This window comes from Stegodyphus dumicola, chromosome 8 (assembly GCF_044657685.1).
Source record: "Stegodyphus dumicola isolate Sdum_Otavi_A_Nest chromosome 8, ASM4465768v1".
Lineage (NCBI taxonomy): Eukaryota > Metazoa > Arthropoda > Arachnida > Araneae > Eresidae > Stegodyphus > Stegodyphus dumicola.
Genome location: NC_140775.1, coordinates 111,202,389 through 111,220,992, shown reverse-complemented (window position 1 = coordinate 111,220,992; position 18,604 = coordinate 111,202,389). Strand labels below are relative to the sequence as shown.

The 18,604-nt window shown below is 33.5% G+C and overlaps 1 protein-coding gene across 7 annotated transcripts in view; it reads right to left on the bottom strand.

Annotated features, from left to right (window-relative positions):
* The window catches only part of LOC118185322 (1-acyl-sn-glycerol-3-phosphate acyltransferase alpha-like), a 117,557-nt gene that overhangs the window by 74,067 nt on the left and 24,886 nt on the right, over positions 1–18,604 (bottom strand). The window contains exon 1 of one of the 7 annotated variants that reach the window (XM_085822283.1): positions 16,648–16,968. The exons of the other annotated variants lie outside the window; for them this stretch is intronic. Within the exon in view, the coding sequence (XP_085678409.1) occupies positions 16,648–16,657 (10 nt within the window). The 5' untranslated portion in view covers positions 16,658–16,968. Of the gene's footprint in view, positions 1–16,647; positions 16,969–18,604 lie in introns of those variants that run through there. 7 annotated transcript variants of the gene reach the window in all.

Below are 18,604 nucleotides of genomic sequence, written 5' to 3'. Positions count from 1 at the left end.
CAGTACATGTGTCACTATCGTGGCCAGCCACGGAGCAACGTGCATACGTGAGTTTGCCACGGCAGGAGATCTTAGTGTGACCAAAACGCTGGCACTGGAAGCATCGCATCAGGTTTGTGATATACGGGCATACAGGACAATTGAGATATCCAGCCTTAATATTCTTAGGCAGATCAGGTGACTTGAAGGTCAGGATCACATGTTTTGTGTCTATCAACTGACCTTCCTTACATATGTTGATCTGCCTGGCAGCACACACCTTTTGATCCGCAAGCTCGGAAACTAACTCTTCTTCGGAAATAGACAGAAGGTCAAATTCCGAAATTACACCTCTACAAAAGTTAAGTGTTTTATGTGCAGATACGGTGACATTAATTTGCCCGAGCTTGGTTAGTCGAAGAATCGAGAAAGGAGGCAGACTGTATGGCCGAAGCTATCTCGATAAGCAAATCTCCAGACCGAAGACGTTTTATGTTTCTTGGTTCACCTATGGAAGATTGAATATGCTTGCTAATTACGAATGGAGATATCTTTTGCATTTCACCAGAAGGGCTTGATACTACATGGAAACATGGACTATTGTTAGGATTGTTCACATCCGCATCAGTATGTATTTTTTTAACAGTTGACTGTTTAGAAGAATTAGTCCTTGGAACTACTTGACTGACTTCAAAGTCTTTTATTATGTATATATTAGAATTTGCCATATTTGAGAGAAATAAAGATTCGGGTCTGACTGTGCCGCCCACCATGGAGCCCAACAAGGGAACAGAGATTCCTGTGTTAGGGCTAGCCAGACCTATAGACAAACTGAAGCCCGACAGTCGGCTTTCCCGAAAGCAGGTACTCCCAAGAGCTTATCCCCAAGCCACTGACACAAGGACTAGTGACCAGCCGATTGACACCCGTGTGAGGACAAACTAAGGTACCTCCCGTTTAGCTGAAGCAGAGGCCAAAGCAGTGTGTTGGGGACAGTACCTCACCCCTCAACTACCAGGACCCTCCTTTTCAGTGACACGGGTCTCCAAGCACGGCAAAACACATGGGCAGTTTTCTCGCCACTCGAAAACTAGAGACAAGGGATGTTCCAGTTTCTCGTGATGAGCCCCAACCTGCGAAGAGGGAAATCACAAGGGTGAATGCAAAGAAAAAAGGTATCAGCTCAGAGGAAAAGAGATGGAAGAGAGGATAGATCACTGGGACCCCAGGATCGTGACACCAGTCTCACCAATAAGATGATCCCCTGAAGGGCTAGGGTACCTCGGAATTGCCACACCCATACTCACAAAAGTGAGTCCCTGAGGGAGAACTCTTTTCGATATAATTGAAAGTTCAAGTTTAATTTTAATAAAATGACTGTATTAATAACAGTCTGGAAAAAAAAAAAAAAAGCTGGATCAAATTAGAAGATTAACCCTTTGACGCGTGCGATATTATTTTTATAATTTTTTTAACTAAAAACTCTAGAAATTGAATATTATGATCCTATAGACAAATAATATATGAATTAAAAAAAATCTACTCTTGCCTATTGTTCTGTGGGTGGTGGTCGCACTGTGAAACCACTGCGTGTCTAGGACTCTGAAACTTATAAGGACAGTTGGATAAATGAATTAAAAAAATAAAATAAGGATAAAAAAGAACTCAGTTTTTTTTTTTTTTTTTTTTTTTTTTTTTGTAATTTCAAAGAACTTTTTTTTTTTTTTTTTTTTTTTTTTGTGACAAAGCATGTTTTGTCTCTTTGGTACATGCATAGACCCACTTTGCACGTTTCGCACATACATCTTGTTCTATGAGGTTTCTTCCTTGTGCTACAAAATGTACACTGCCTGGATTTAAATTTCACTTGTATATGATAAGCGTTATTTAGTTATCTGGCACATGAAATTTGTGGTTTTTTTATGTTAATGGGGGGGGGCCTTGGTCTTTTTGGCTTTGTACGGATCGTTCGTTTCCCATTCATACTTATCTTATTCGTATTTTGTCCCAAAATATTCAGAAAATATTTTTAATTTAAATAAAACTTTTATGCAATTTCTATTTTTAATTACAGCAAAGTATATTTACATTAAATTTAAACCACAGGAAATAATTTATAAAATCACAATACTAGCTTGGGGAGCAAGTGTGTTGATGTCAGAGAAAAGTATTTGGAAAAGAAAGACCTTTTTACTGGGCAGGTGCATGTATTGTTTAGTAATAAAATAACTCTGCGGTTTCAAAGCTCTTTATCTATATCCGGGTAAAAACAAACATTCCTATTTGAAAAGCAAGCGAACGCCATTGAGAAGCAAACGGCAGTGGTTTCAAGGTGCGACCACCGAGCCTCTAGAGGATTGTAAGCATTGTGACACAATGCTCTAGTGGCGCAGTGGTCGCACCCTGAAACCACATAGCAAATGCCATACATATAGAGGTTTTTTTTTATATATATGCAGTTTAATAACTGCAATTTTTTATTGTTTATGATAGAAATTATGATGTGTGATGACTAACTTTTGAAATTTAAAGTTGTTTATATTAATAAAAGGAAGTTATTTTGTCTCATCGAAAACGAATTTTAAAAGGCATGCGATCTGAAGTATTAATACCTAACACATATATGATTCTACAGTCATTTTGTGTTATTTAGATGTAAAAGATTAGTAATCAATTCATTTTCACTAAAAAATTTCGGAAAAAAGAGGAGAAAAAAAATTCGGAAAATGGTGGCTTCAGGCGCGTGCTACATTAACTGAAATGCTTTAGAATCAGTTAATATAATTTTAGCCTAGCTTAATAGCGTCTGTTATACATTACTGGTTGTGTATCGCAAGATTGGCGATGAAAGCCAAGTTGTTCCGCTAAATTTTGTCTTGCTCCTATTGCGTATTGAATTAAGCCTGAATTGTATTAGTTATTTACTATAGCTACGTTTATTTCTTACACATGCTTAAAACCAAGGAGGTTAGAATATAAGGAGGGAGGGTTCGCAGTTTCCTCTTTTTATTGGGGAATGAAACTCCACCGAACAAGCGGTGTCCATGTTAGTAACTTCAAAACATAGCATTACGGCAATGAAACGTACATGTTTCTAAGCTGTTCCGTGCATGTATTTTCCAGTAAAAATATGTTAAATTGATAACGAAATGCTTCGCTATTGTTAAATTTTTGTTTTAAAGTAATAAAGATGATATCCATAATTTACTATGTACAGAAAATTATTAAGAAAAAGTTCGAAATCTAAATGCATGTGTATAACATTAAATCCTTTAAAAATGATGTTTCTGCATATTTAAAGGATTTGTTTAGGTTTTATTAGCAACCTGTTGGGTGTACTTTTTCAATTTTTTCTTTAAGAAGTGATATTTCTGATTTATTCATAATATTATCATAATTAATTAAAGAACAATTTCATATACATAGTTTAAGAGATAGGAAAGAAAGTTATTTTATTTTAGTATGCTTAAATACTTCAGATTTAAGCTGTAATACACTAAAACAGAAATTCACATATTTAGCAATAATTATCTAAAAAATAGTCACAGTTTGCATTTTTTTAAATCAAAGTTTTAAATATATCCTTTTCAGAACCGATAACAAGAAAATAAATATTAATAAAATAAAACAGATTTATGGGAATTTTATATCAGTTTATTTGTTTCAAATTTATGAATCTCAAAGAAATTGCCTTGAATTACAGCAAATATGCATACTATTCTTTCAAATCTTTTTGCAGCATTATGCGCAAAAGTTTTTAAGACCATATAGGTCTTACGTCTAATTGCCAGTTCGCTTTGCATTTTCTTTTTCAATTATATAAATTCTTGGATACGTATTTCCACATGTTCAGCTGTGTTAATATTTTACTTACTTTTATCGCTATACTGCACAGAAATTTGTAAGTTTATGCAAGCAATTTTTAACAACAAAACAGTTTATCTTGATCAAATGCACAAATTATATTCATAACAATTCACGAAACTTAAAAATGAATAATACTTAATGCATAAAGAAAAGTATTACTTTATTTAACACCTTTAGAATTCATAAAAATAGTAACAACTGATTTCTTACTTTTCATGAAAATTATAAAACTAATTACATAAAACATTCAAATTATACAGTTTAAATCCTAGCATATATCATTGTATGTTAAGGAACGAAGATATCAATGGTTATGTTAATGGTTGATATGATGTTGATATGATGTTGTGCGAAGTAAATGTTGCAATTACAGACTTCCTTGCACAACTCACAGCGATAACAGTAACATGGCCGCCAAGCTTCACCTTGTGAGTTGAACCTTCCCTCCTTCTATTCTAACTTCCTTGCTTAAAACTAATCTGAGTCCTGAATAAATAAACTCGCACAAATACTTAAGGCTTTATCTAGGGCCGGTGCTAGATACCGCCTCGTGCAGCCTCTAAATTCTGCTACAAAGCATCTTCCTAAGTTCTAAATTTTCACCGAGCCTAAACTTTGGATCTATAATCATCGCCAAGCGCAATGTTAGCAGAAAAGGTTGTCTTACTCTTATTATTCAATTACTAATGTAAAAAAAAAAGTTTAGACATCACTGCACAAGTGATTATGGAAGCTGTCATGTACTAATAAACATGCGGTGATGAAAGCAAAATATAATAAATAATGTCTCGCCAGGTCGGCGTCAGGTATATAAAATAGGTGAATGTTTCGGTTTGAGATGTAATGCCAAGCAGTCACTCAACTACAGAGCCAAATTATTAATCTCACAAATTTATGCTTAAATGATTGTTTTTTCATAACGATGTATTTTATTTAGTGCCTAAGTGAAATTAAGAATCGGAATTTTCAAGTGAAAATCTTCACATGTTTTATTATGGAAGGAAAAATCAAATGCACATATGTAAAGCATACCAAAAAAAAAAAAAAAAAAAAAAGTCTCTTTAAGGTTTGCATTTTAGATCATTCCAGATAATGGACGATCGGATTTCGGACTTTGTACTGTATTACTAAACACGAATTAATGAACATAAATACAGTCAAAAGTCGTTAATCCGGACATCCATACTCCGGAATGATTTATAATCCAGACCTCAAAGCTACAAATTTTCTGCGCATACGCATAATACCTTTATGCACGCGCATATGCGTAAACACATGCGTGTTTAATGTATAACGGACGGTATAAGCTAAGCTAAAATTATCTAATTATCTATTTCAGTTAATGTTACAGATTGCGTTGTTCCTTAATCTTCAAATTGGATCCGGCTTATTATTTTTTGCAGACTGTTAGAGCAATTTTATAAAAGTAAGCTTGAACTTTCGATTATCAGGGTTCGTACACATTTCTGCACACGGAAATTAAATACTTTTAAGAACTTTTAAGGACCATTAATGAAAAAAATTAAGGACCTATGTGCAAATGGGAACTGAATAAATTCAAATGAAGATATTATCTATGCCTGAATTTCACTTTTGTAATACCATCTTAAAAATAAAATAGATCCCTAAGCATTATTATTAAACATGAATTAATTAACAATTGTTAATAAGTTTGAGAATAAAAAAAAACTTTATGCAATTTATCAAGTAGCATTAAATATTTTACACTTATGATAGTTGGTCATAATGAAAGAAGATAAGTGACATTTACGTTTTACTAACAATTAGCGTTATGTTGATTATTTTTATGTCTCATTTTGTCACATACTTGGTCAGTCTAGAGGTTTATAGTAAATAAGCAGGTAGAATTTTATGTCAAACTGCATAGTTTAAAATAAGAAGTAAGATCATAATCAGCATGATTCATAACAAAAGACTGAATGTTGTCACCGCTGCTGCTTGTCTAGAGAGAGACCTGCTGATTAGAACAAACATTAAAAGCCTGATGTAGGCGAGGTTGGCAAGTGTTGAAAGTTAGTCAGGCTCTATTTGATGCAGTTAGTGTCGTAGCTTCGTGTACAGTTCCAGGGGTTGTAACCCAGTTAATATATTTTAAGGTTCCAATAAGCCATTAAAGCACCAGATGTGATATGTTGTTTTGTATTATTTTAAAACTCAGTAGATGCATTAGAATATGTTTTACTTGAATTTTTACATTTTTGTATTTTATCTTGTGACCACAGTGAGTATTAATGAAAGGCAAAAACTCACTTTAATATGTAGAGATAATTTTTAAGGATAAGCAGTTAGTTATAAATAATTAAATTAGGTAGTTTGATAACCTTAGTCATTATGGATTTACACGACCTTTATTAAATTTTAATTTTTAACAATATTTGTTAAAAAAAGCCCTATTAAAATCTAATAAAATTTCACAGTTTAAAATACATGTAATTTATGACACAGATTTTTAAACGATATTAAGATAATTACGCATTAAAACCTACAAAACATTTATGTTTTGTAGGTTTAATTTTGTAGAATTAATTTATTACAAAACATTTATGTTTTGTAACGTTTATATCGATTTCCTTTTCTTTTAAGCATCTTTTCTAACAATTAGAGATTTGTCTCAATCTGCAAACCAATGCTCTCACCAGTTTCTGTGTGCTTTATTTTCTAACTTGTCAACCTCTCCATAACATACCTATGAGGATTTAATTGATCTGGTAAAAGTTAATAAATAGTCCAAAACCCCCGACAGACATGAAGCATATTATTGCTATTTCAGAAGTCAAACAACAAAAATCAGCGTTAATTTACAAAATTTTCACAGGACTAGTTTCGATGGTTTTACCGAACCATCATCTTCAGCTGCAAAACCGCAAATGAACAAGATAGGAAATAATGATTAGATACGATAAGAAAGCCTGGACAAGAATAAGCAAGTGGCGCCATCTGTTGGAGAAACCAGAACTAAAACATAATTTCTCTAAAAGCCGAAGGCAAATTTGGATTGGAATTAGGATCGTTAACTAGAACAGAAAGATTTTTATGAATGTGAAATGCCTCTAGAAAATCTAGTTCTCCAATGGAAGATGTTTTTTGAATAATTTTGGCAGCAGAAAAATTGAAAGTGTGATTTTCGGACCAACAATGTTGAGCAACAGAAGACTTCTGTGTTTCCTTTTTTCTAACATATGCCTCATGTTCTTTGACGCGAAATTTTAAGGCTCTCTTAGTTTGGCCAATGTAAATTAAACCACACTGGCAAGGAATCCTATAAATACCCCAGGAATTCATATCCGGAATGGGGTCCTTGAGTATAGAAGTTGGCATTTTATTGATGGGAGAATAAACAACCCGAAAGTTAAATTTCTGCAAAATATGTGCAACTTTATAGCTAATTGATGGAAAGAAGGGAATGACAACAGAATTTTTATAATCCCCTAAAATAAGAGTGTGGCTTTTTGTGTGTTGAGATGAAAATTTTTTAACTGCTTGATTAATAATGTTGGGTGAAAAGCCCCTGTCAATAGCTATTGCTTTTAAATAATTTAGTTCTTCATCAAGGGCTAGTTTGGAGGAGCAAACTTGAAGAGCACGGAAAACATAGGAATAAAATGAAGCTAACTTTTGTTTAGTTGGATGACATGATTTAAAGTGTGGTGGAAGGCAAACCGATGAAGGTTTACGGTAAACTGTAGTACTGAAGTTGGATGTGTTACGTGTGACCAGAATGTCGAGAAACGGAAGAGAATTGGAAGTCTCAAGTTCAAAAGTGAACTGAATAGCAGGATCAATAGAATTCATTGTTGAAAGAACTTTATTTAAATCATCTTTATTACCTTCAAACAGGGTAAAAGTATCGTCTACGTAGCGGAACCATGCCGGGAAGTTTAAAGTTTCAAACAATTTTGATTCATAATAATGCATGTAGATATCAGCCAGGATGGGACTGAGGGGGCTTCCCATGGCTAATCCCTCAGTTTGCTTGTAATATTTATTTTGGAAAACAAAATGTGTTTGTTTCAAACAGAGTTGAGTGAGAGAAATTAGCTCATCAATTTCGATGCAAGAGAAATGAAATTCGCGAAGTCTGGTTTCTAGACATCTTAATGCACCCTCCACTGGGACATTGGTGAATAATGATTTTACATTAAAAGAAACCATGAGTAAATTACTAGGAGAAATGTTTTTAACCTTTTTTACAAACTCTATTGAATTTTTTATGGTGTAAATGTTATTGTCTAATAGAGTGGAAAATCTAGAAACTAAATATTTAGCTAATGGATACGAGGCAGTACCTAAATTTGATACAATAGGGCGGAAAGGAATACCACTTTTATGAATTTTGGGAAGAGCATATAATCTGGCACAATTCGCAACAGATGGGATAAGCGAATGTTTTAAGTTGCTTGAAATGATTTGCGAAGATTTGATCGCAGTTTTTATTTTGGATAAGTCCGAAGGTGAAGGATCTTTAGGGATCGGATTATATGGTCCTTCGTTTAAGAGTTTAGCGACACCATCGATGTAAGTGTTCTTATCCATGACGACTATCTGGCCACCTTTGTCGGCCTTTGAAATGATAATATCCGGGTTAGAATGAATTTCACGCATTGTAGCTCTTTCTCTCGCAGTTAGATTTGGTTTCAAAGGTTTATTATTGAATTTCACATTATGAGCGATAAGATGCCTAATCATTTCTTTCTGTGAATCTGAAACTTTACTGAACTTGAAAGCTTTTTCAATAGGAGCCAAAATCTTTGGAATCGAGGGTTTACAGGTTTGTGAGAAGTTAAAATTATATTTTAGAATTCTCTCTTGTTCTTCTGAAAGACTAACATTAGAAATATTAACTATTGGCTTGATGTTTACAATGGGAAGATTTTTTGAACTACTTGAACTGGAAGACTGCAAAAGAAGTTTTTCGAATTTAACTGCAAGGGTGTTTTTATGACGGTTAACTGTATTCTCCGTTCTAGACCAAGACTTTTGTTCAAGGGCAGTGAATTTTGGATATGATTTAGCGAGTTCCAGATGAAGCTTATAGAGTTCATGTTCAATTTTGGACAATTGTTGACGTGTATCCCTTATCACGGACCGAAGTAAGGCAAGCTTGCAATTTAACAGAATTCTTGAAACGCGACTCGAAGGTTTTTGATTAGATTTGATTTGGATAAAATTGGGGATCAATTTTTTACATTTACATTTAAGTAAAAAGTCAAGATTATTCAGGAATTTTTGCCGTTTCAGGCGTAATTTAGTGAAACAATTAACGGATGAAGGCATGATAAACAATGCAGAAAATCAAATTAAATTAACTGAGCAATAATAAAGTACACACAAAACAGCAGAAAAATACCTCACTGAAATGAATAGAAAACAAAACGTTTGTAAGCAAAATGCATGAAATCAGACAAGCAAAGCACAATATCCAAATGTACAAAACATAAAAATAACTTGAAAATTGCAAAAATGTACTCACCGAAACTCCTACAATCACAAAATGGCGGCCACACCACGTGCAAAAAAGAAAGCAAAATGTAAGCCTGTTTGGGGCTTCTATAATTAAGACACAATAACACGCCGAATAAATACTAATTCAGAAGTCAAACAACAAAAATCAGCGTTAATTTACAAAATTTTCACAGGACTAGTTTCGATGGTTTTACCGAACCATCATCTTCAGCTGCAAAACCGCAAATGAACAAGATAGGAAATAATGATTAGATAAGATAAGAAAGCCTGGACAAGAATAAGCAAGTGGCGCCATCTGTTGGAGAAACCAGAACTAAAACATAATTTCACCCAACATTATTAATCAAGCAGTTAAAAAATTTTCATCTCAACACACAAAAAGCCACACTCTTATTTTAGGAGATTATAAAAATTCTGTTGTCATTCCCTTCTTTCCATCAATTAGCTATAAAGTTGCACATATTTTGCAGAAATTTAACTTTCGGGTTGTTTATTCTCCCATCAATAAAATGCCAACTTCTATACTCAAGGACCCCATTCCGGATATGAATTCCTGGGGTATTTATAGGATTCCTTGCCAGTGTGGTTTAATTTACATTGGCCAAACTAAGAGAGCCTTAAAATTTCGCGTCAAAGAACATGAGGCATATGTTAGAAAAAAGGAAACACAGAAGTCTTCTGTTGCTCAACATTGTTGGTCCGAAAATCACACTTTCAATTTTTCTGCTGCCAAAATTATTCAAAAAACATCTTCCATTGGAGAACTAGATTTTCTAGAGGCATTTCACATTCATAAAAATCTTTCTGTTCTAGTTAACGATCCTAATTCCAATCCAAATTTGCCTTCGGCTTTTAGAGAAATTATGTTTTAGTTCTGGTTTCTCCAACAGATGGCGCCACTTGCTTATTCTTGTCCAGGCTTTCTTATCTTATCTAATCATTATTTCCTATCTTGTTCATTTGCGGTTTTGCAGCTGAAGATGATGGTTCGGTAAAACCATCGAAACTAGTCCTGTGAAAATTTTGTAAATTAACGCTGATTTTTGTTGTTTGACTTCTGAATTAGTATTTATTCGGCGTGTTATTGTGTCTTAATTTTATTATTGCTATGTCTGAAATTAATTTCAATATCAGACAAAGGTTTAAATAAGCCTCTTATTTAAAAAGAACTTGGAACATAAAGGCATGTTCTGATGCTAACAAAATCAATTACAGCTCACGGTGATGTAATTAAAAAGTCAGTCAAATTCAAACTAATAATGTGGACTCAAAGATTATACAATTTAATTTTAATTTAATCTGGCTCAATAACTCTATCATATGAGGAAATAGAAATGGGAAATTATAGTAAATGTTGAAATCATAAACAATTGGGTAATTTACATAATAATAACTGCACATATCTTTGAAGAATAATTTCCTTTACATACTCAGTTTCTTTTTTCAACACGTTTCCTTTTCATTTTAGAATTTTTGGATTTAATTAAGGATTTGTTTTTCTAAAAAACAGTAAATGCATTTAGAATGTACAGAAAAATCGGCTAATTTTACTCCTTTAGTTATATGAAAATTCAGAAATATGAAATATACATAGTAAAGGCCAGTTACAGAGCTGATGTGGCAGAATTTCTAGAATTTAGTGATACACCAAACAACAAAATGTAGAAATGGCAAAACTTTTAGAATTTAGAGCAAGCATTGGAAGCAGAATTTAGAAAGGCAGTAGGCAGCAGAATTTAGGATCCACAGAGATTGCATTAGGTGGGAAAATGACTAGTGCCAGCTACGTGTATGATGCATTAAGAAATATTAGATGAATCTTTTAAATAGTAAGTTTTCAATTTCTTTATTAATAGAAAAGTCCCTTTCTATAATGCCTGCCCATGTGATAAGATCAAAAGCATTTTTGACATTTTCCTTGCTTCTGTCTAGTGAAAAGTAGATAAAATAAAGATAAACATGTTATGATTCTAGTATCAGAAGTAATACATTCAAATATTATGTTTTCATTGTTCTACCAGATGTTCTCCAAAAATTAAGAAATTCATTGCAAACTCTCTGTAAAATACATCCATTACGTGTTGATACCATGGAGACATTTTTCATTTTGTCCCATATTTCTCGAATCTTCTAGAATCGTGAGTCTATAAATCTTGCCTTCAAATCCTTCTAAACTTCCCAAGCTGTAATGTCTAAAATCCTAAAGAAAAATTATCCCTACAAATTCTGTAACAACAAAGAGGCCAGAAATATTTTGGAAATAAAAAAGGAGGGAAAAAGTGTAAAATTAATTTTATCGAGAAAACTCATGCATATTTTGAGAATTTTGAACACTCTGACTGAGACAATTACATGGGAAAAACTCTTACTTTGAAAAATATAAAAAAGAAGACATTTTTAATTAATTACATAGCTAATTTTGCTTTTGCTAAGAGCTGTTTCATAAATTGTGCTTTATAGCATTATACCTTATTTATTTTTCAAATTTAAAATATTGTATAAATTGCCAAAATGAAACTTTATAATATGACAGCGAAAAATAAAAATGTTTTATTTTAATGTTATTTTCTAAACATAATTTCAATATATTACCATTATTTTAATAAAAATTATCAATGTTATGATGTTTTTAAGAAAATCGTCGAAAAATTCTCATATTCTGGAATTAAAATGTTTCTATAAAAACGAATCTTAAAATCGCCAAAATGTTGAAATGTCGCCAAATTTAGAACCGCTTAATAAAAGAATTCACATCCCCAAAAGCGAAAAGTTGTTTAAGAGCTTTTTACTAGAAAAAATGAATTTCGAAATGCTTATGTTTCAGTTCTTGCTTAGAAACTCGAGTATCCCATCATTCATATTAGAAATAGAAACAAATTAGAACTCATGTACCCATTCAAAAGATAACCATATATATGCCTGTGAATCGCCAAAAGTATTCCTCAAAATGGTAATTCACACTCAAAATGGCAGTTGTAAAAACAGACAGAAATTTCAGATGATTAAAATTAAGGACCTTCTGCTGATTTTGGCCAAAATTAAGGACTTTTAAGGACCAAAAATCGATTCCAAAAAATTTAAGGACTCTTAAGAACCGTACCAACCCTATACAAATAATCAACTAGAACTTATAGTTTACTTAAAGCTTGCTGCTATTAGCTAATTCCATCTCTTAATATGGAATGACTTAGGTGAGCTGTGTCACATGTTTAGGGGCGTGGGTGGTTGCCCCATCGTGTATAGAACTGTGTCGATAGGAGAACACAGCATAGAATTATGACTAACATGCCAGTGAGGAAGAGAGGAAAAAGGCAATAAGTCACTTCCCAAGCCAAGAAGATACACCTCCAGAGTGAAGTTTGGTAGATTAAATATAGCATTTCATATGGAGGGTACATGGGAAAAAAGGATAAGCAATTAACGAATGATGTAGCATACAGCAGAGAGAAAAACAGGAGAAACCATGGTAGAGGTCCAACATCTTGTGTCGAGCACTAAACTAAAGAACATAATTTCTTGTGGGTATAAACAGGAGTCAAAGAAGCATAGCAATCAGCCATGTGCAGTCAAAAAAGTTCTTGAGAGGCTCGAAAAAGTAGTGAATTAACAAGCACAACAAACATTGGTTGAGGGCAGAGCTTTTAAAGGAACCACTTTTAGAACAAGTTGGTCGAAAGAGAGAAAATTAACAATTAAAAAAAAATAAGTATGTAATTAGAACAAAACGATCAATGTGAAATACAAATACAGACAAAAGTCTTTAATCCGAACGTCCATAATCCAGAATGATCTATAATCCGGACCTCAAAAGCTACAAACTTTCCGCGCATGCATAAACGCATTATGCGCATATGCTTTTACGCATGTGCATAATACATTTATGCATGCGCGTTTAATGTATAACGGATGGTATAAGCTAAGCTAAAATTATCTAATTACAGTCAAAAGTCGTTAATTCCGACACCCATAATCCGGACCTCAAAGATGCAAACTTTCTGCGCATGCGTCGCTTTGACACATGCGCGTAACACCTTTACTGCTGCAAATATGCACGTGCGCATGCGCATAATATGTTTACGCATGTGCGTTTAATGTATAACGAACGGTATAAGCTAAGCTAAAATTATCTAATTCAGTTATTGTTGCAGATTGTGTTGTTCCTTAATCTTCAAATTGGATCTGCTTATTTTTTTTTGCAGACTGTTAGAGCAATTTTGTAAAAGTAAGTTTGAACTTTCGATTATGTCAAATAGAATTTCCGATATATATTTACTAATATGTAAAGGATCTACAAAGTGAAAGTATGTTTCAAAAGTCCATTAAACAAAAAGTGGAATTGCTGCAAAAGATGGACAAAGGCATATCCTTCATTTCACTAACCATTCCGAAATCTGTTTATCAATTTCACGCTGCTCTGTGGTGGAGGGGGGGAACGCCGCGACGCGCAATGAATTGGAAGTTGTTTTTATTTTATTTGGCTTATAACTCCTTACTAAATGTAGTATTTCATCTCGATGTACTCCGTTTTTGATATAATTTAAATCAAGTTTCTCGTCATTATAATTCGCTTCCGATAGCGAAGAAAAGTACAGAGGTTATTGAAAACGAAAAAATTTCGATTGACAAATTAGTCGGTGTTCTTGACACAGCAATTATAGGACTTGAACAGCGGAACTTTGTAACTGAACAAGAAATTATGTCTGTTTAATAGAATTAAAGAGAAAGTATTATCACATGAAACGAAGCAAAACTTAAACAACTTACATTGAAAGAAATGTTTATTTAAGTAAACAAATAAATATTAAGCTTTTTGTTTTTGCAAATTTTGATACCCTTTAGATCATAATTGTTCCTTATTTCATAAATTACGGTTTCATATTTTTAATTTTATAATTTCCGCATGCTATCTTACCAGATTTAAACTGATGATATATAATCCGGAAAAATCGATAATCCGGAATCGCCGAAGTTCTGACGAGTCCGGATTAACGACTTTTGACTGTATCTATTTCAGTTAATGTTGCAGATTGCGTTGTTCCTTAATCTTCTAATTGGATACGGCTTATTATTTTTTGCAGACTGTTAGAGCAATTTTATAACAGTAAGCTTGAACTTTCGATTATGTCATAATGAATTTCCGATTCTGGAGCTGCCGAAGGATCTACAAAGCGAAAGCATATTTCGATGTCCATCAAATAAAAAGTGGAATTGATGCAAAAAATGGATAAAGGCATATCCTTTGTTTCTCTAATCTTTCCGAAATCTGTTTATCAATTTCACACTGCTCTGTGTCGCAGCGCACAATGAACTGGAAGTTGATCTGTCAACACTATCCTTATCTTCAGGGCAGATGTTTTTAATTTACTCGGCTTATAATTCCTTACTAAATGTAGTACAGTCAAAAGTCGTTAATTCGGACACCCATAATTCGGAATGATCTATAATCCGGACCTCAAAACTAAAAACTTTCTGCGCATACGCCGTGTTGACACATGCGCATAGGCATTTACGCCTGCGCGTTTTATGTATAATGGACGTATAAGCTAAAATTATATAATTATCTATTTCAGTTAATGTTGATGATTGCATTGTTCCTTAATTTTCGAATTGGTTCCGGCTTATTATTTTTTGCACACTGTAAGAGCAATTTTATAAAAGTAAGTTTAAACTTTCGATTATATCAAATAGAATTTCCGATATATATTTGTTAATATGTAAAGGATCTAAAGCGACAGTATGTTTTGAAATCCAAAATCTGTTTATCAATCTCACGCTGCTCGGCGGGGGGAACGGCGCAGCGGTCCGCGTAGTGAATTGGAAGTTGATCTGTCAGCACTATCCTTATCTTCAGCGCAGATGTTTTATTTTATTTGGCTTATAATTCCTTACCAAATGTAGTATTTCATCTCGATATGCTCCCTCTTTGATATGATTGAAAACAAGTTCCTCGTCATTATAATTCGCTTCCGATAGCGAGGAAAAGTGACAGAGGTTATTGAAAACGAAAAAATTTCGATTGACAAATTAGTCGGTGTTCTCAACACAGCAATTATAGGACTGGAACAGCGGAACTTTGTAACTGAACAAGCAATTATGTCTGTTCAATAGAATTAAAAAGAAAGTATTATCACATGAAACGAAGCAAAACTTAAACAACTTACATTGAAAGAAATGTTTAATAAATTAAACAAATAAATATTAAGCTTCTTTTTTTGTAAATTTTGATACCCTTTAGATCATAATTACTCATTATTTTATAAATTACGGTTTCATATTTTTAATTTTATAATTTCTTGCTTGTTATCCAGAGAGAGAATTGAGTTTTGGAAAATAAGGGGAAGAGTGAAATTTTAGCAGTCTAAAACTTGTTAATACAGTCAAAAGTCTTTAATTCGGACACCCATAATCCGGACCTCAAAGCTACAAACTTTCTGCACATGCGTCGCATTCACGCATGCGCACAGGCGTTTACAAGTGCGCGTAAGACCTTTGATGCTAAAGCAAAGTTTAAAGTTTATAAAATTAAACATTTAGCAATAGTAGCAATAAAAGCTCCCTGAGATAATATGTTGTGCAGACATTGAAGACAATAAAAAGGTTTCAAATTTAAGCAATTCATTAACAATATAACAAAGAATAAAAACACAGAAAATAAATTTAAACAATATCAAAGTCTTAGAAAAAATATAACATAACCATCATTCATCAAATAATATTTTTACCTGGTTTCCAAAAACACTGGCATTCAATACAAACAAAATGTCCTAAACAGTAATTATGCGGCCTCAAATGAAATTGGCTACACATTCAACAAGTCCATGATCAATGGTCAAGAAAACACCTGAAATTTAAATCAAGTTCTTGAAAGCACTTTAAGCCGGCCTAACTCCGTTTACATTAGTTGAACACGAGGAATCGCCGCTAACGTATTTTAAATGCCACCTTCATGAAGAACATCGATGCCGCCCACGGCAGTCAAATTTAGAGTTTTGTCAATATAGACACCTAAGTATTTACAGTCAAAAGTAGTTAATTCGGACACCCATAATCCGGACTTCTAAGCTAAAATCTTTCTGCGCATGCGCCACGTTGACGCGTGTGCTCAAGACCTTTACGACTGCGCAAGCGCAGAATACTGATGCTAAAGCAAATTTTAAAGTTTATAAAATTAAACATTTAGCAGTAAAAGCAATAAAAGCTTCCTGAGATACTATGTTGTGCAGACATTGAAGACAATAAAAGGTTTTGAACTTAACCAATTTATTAACAATATAATAAAGAATCAAGAACAATAAGGAACCAAGGAACTTTATTCACCGGACTGCATGCATCCTTCTGAACCAGCAGGAAACCACACACCCAAGTGCCAGGAAAGCAGGAACTAGAAGAAGACTAGAAGGGCTGAGCCAGAGTGACGCGAGATACTTATAGCAGAAGTAGGCATGACGTCATCTCACGGCAACCAATCAGCTATCGGCACGAATCGGCTTTCCAGATGACATAACATCACTTTCGTTTTTGCATCTCAATTAGGTTGAAGCAGTCCGTTTCAACGCAAACAGTGGCAGTAAGAAAAAGAAGTAGAAGTAACTACTATATTACATTAAAATCAGAATTAAACTAAATAAACATTTCAAGGAGGAGAGATGATGCAGAAAAAGGTTCACAATAAGTTATATTTTCTAACAAATACGTTTTCGCGTGCGCGTTTAATGTATAACGGACGGTATAAGATAAAATTATCTAATTATCTATTTCATTTAATGTTGATGATTGCGTTGTTCCTTAATCTTCGAATTGGATCCGGCTTATTATTTTTTGCATACTGTAAGAGCAATTTTATAAAAGTAAGCTTGAACTTTCGATTATGTCAAATAGAATTTACGATTCTGGAGCTGCCAAAGGATCTACAAAGCGAAAGCATATTTTGATGTCCATCAAACAAAAAGTGGAATTGCTGCAAAAAATTGATAAAGGCATATCCTTTGTTTATCTAACCGTTCCGAAATCTGTTTATCAATTTCACGCTGCTCTGCGCAGGGGGACTTCGCGGCACGCAGTGAACTGGAAGTTGATCTGTCAGCACTATCGTTATCTTCAGGGCTTATAATTTTAATTTTATTCAGCTTATAATTCCCTACTAAATGTAGTATTTCATCTTGATGTACTCCGTCTTTGATATGATTTAAATCAAATTCCTCGTCAATATAAATATCATGAATACAAATCAAATAGTTTTCTGGTTGCAATTTTCTAATTTCGGCTATGGGTAATGTATGCTTTACGCATGCGCGCGTTGAAAGAAATGTTTAGCAAAGTAAACAAATAAATATTAAGCTTCTTTTTTTTGTAAATTTTGATACCCTTTAGATCATAATTACTCATTATTTTATAAATTACGGTTTCATATTTTTAATTTTATAATTTCTGCATGCCATCTTACCAGATTTAAACTGATGACCTATAATCCGGAAAAATCGATAATCCGGAATCGCCGGGAATTAAGTCGGATAATAAGTCGGATAATCGGGAATTAAGTCCCGACGAGTCTGGATTAAAGACTTTTGACTGTATAGGAGTTGGCAATCTTGGTTATTGAGTCGGATATTTATATTCACTGGGATATTTTTTCTGTATCTGCGGAAGAGAACTACGCAGCATTTATCAGTATTTAGTTTGATTTTCCAGTCTTGACAAAATTTGTTAATAATGTTGACTTGGAGCTGAAGTTTCTCTAAAGCATTATTTGGACTTCGTGAACTGGTGAGGATGACTGTGTCGTCGGCATATTTGAGTATATTAGAATGAAAAGGTAGAGGCATATCATTTATGAATATTGTAAAATGCTTCGGTTCTAAAACACTGCCTTGAGCTACTCCACTGTAAATCACTTTTTTTGAAGAGATTGCTTCACCACAGCGCACTTGAAAAGTACAATGTTTAAAATAAGAATGCATAAGCTTGATAAAGCTGTTTGGTAAAAGGAAGTTAGATAGCTTATGAAGTAAGCCAGCATGTCACACTCGATCGAAAGCTTTTTCGAAATCGAGGAAGCATGCCGCTACTCTGTTCTTTTTTGTAAATTCTTGGGTAATGAACTCAACTAAATTTAATATTTGATGTGTGGTATTGTGGCCTCTGCAGAATCCAAATTGATGCTTGTCTATTAGATTAAGGCGTTCTAGATGATTGGTAAGCCGATCACTAAGTACTCGTTCGAAAACTTTTCCAAGCGCTGGCAGAAGACTGATGGATCTGTAATTTTTTGCTAGCT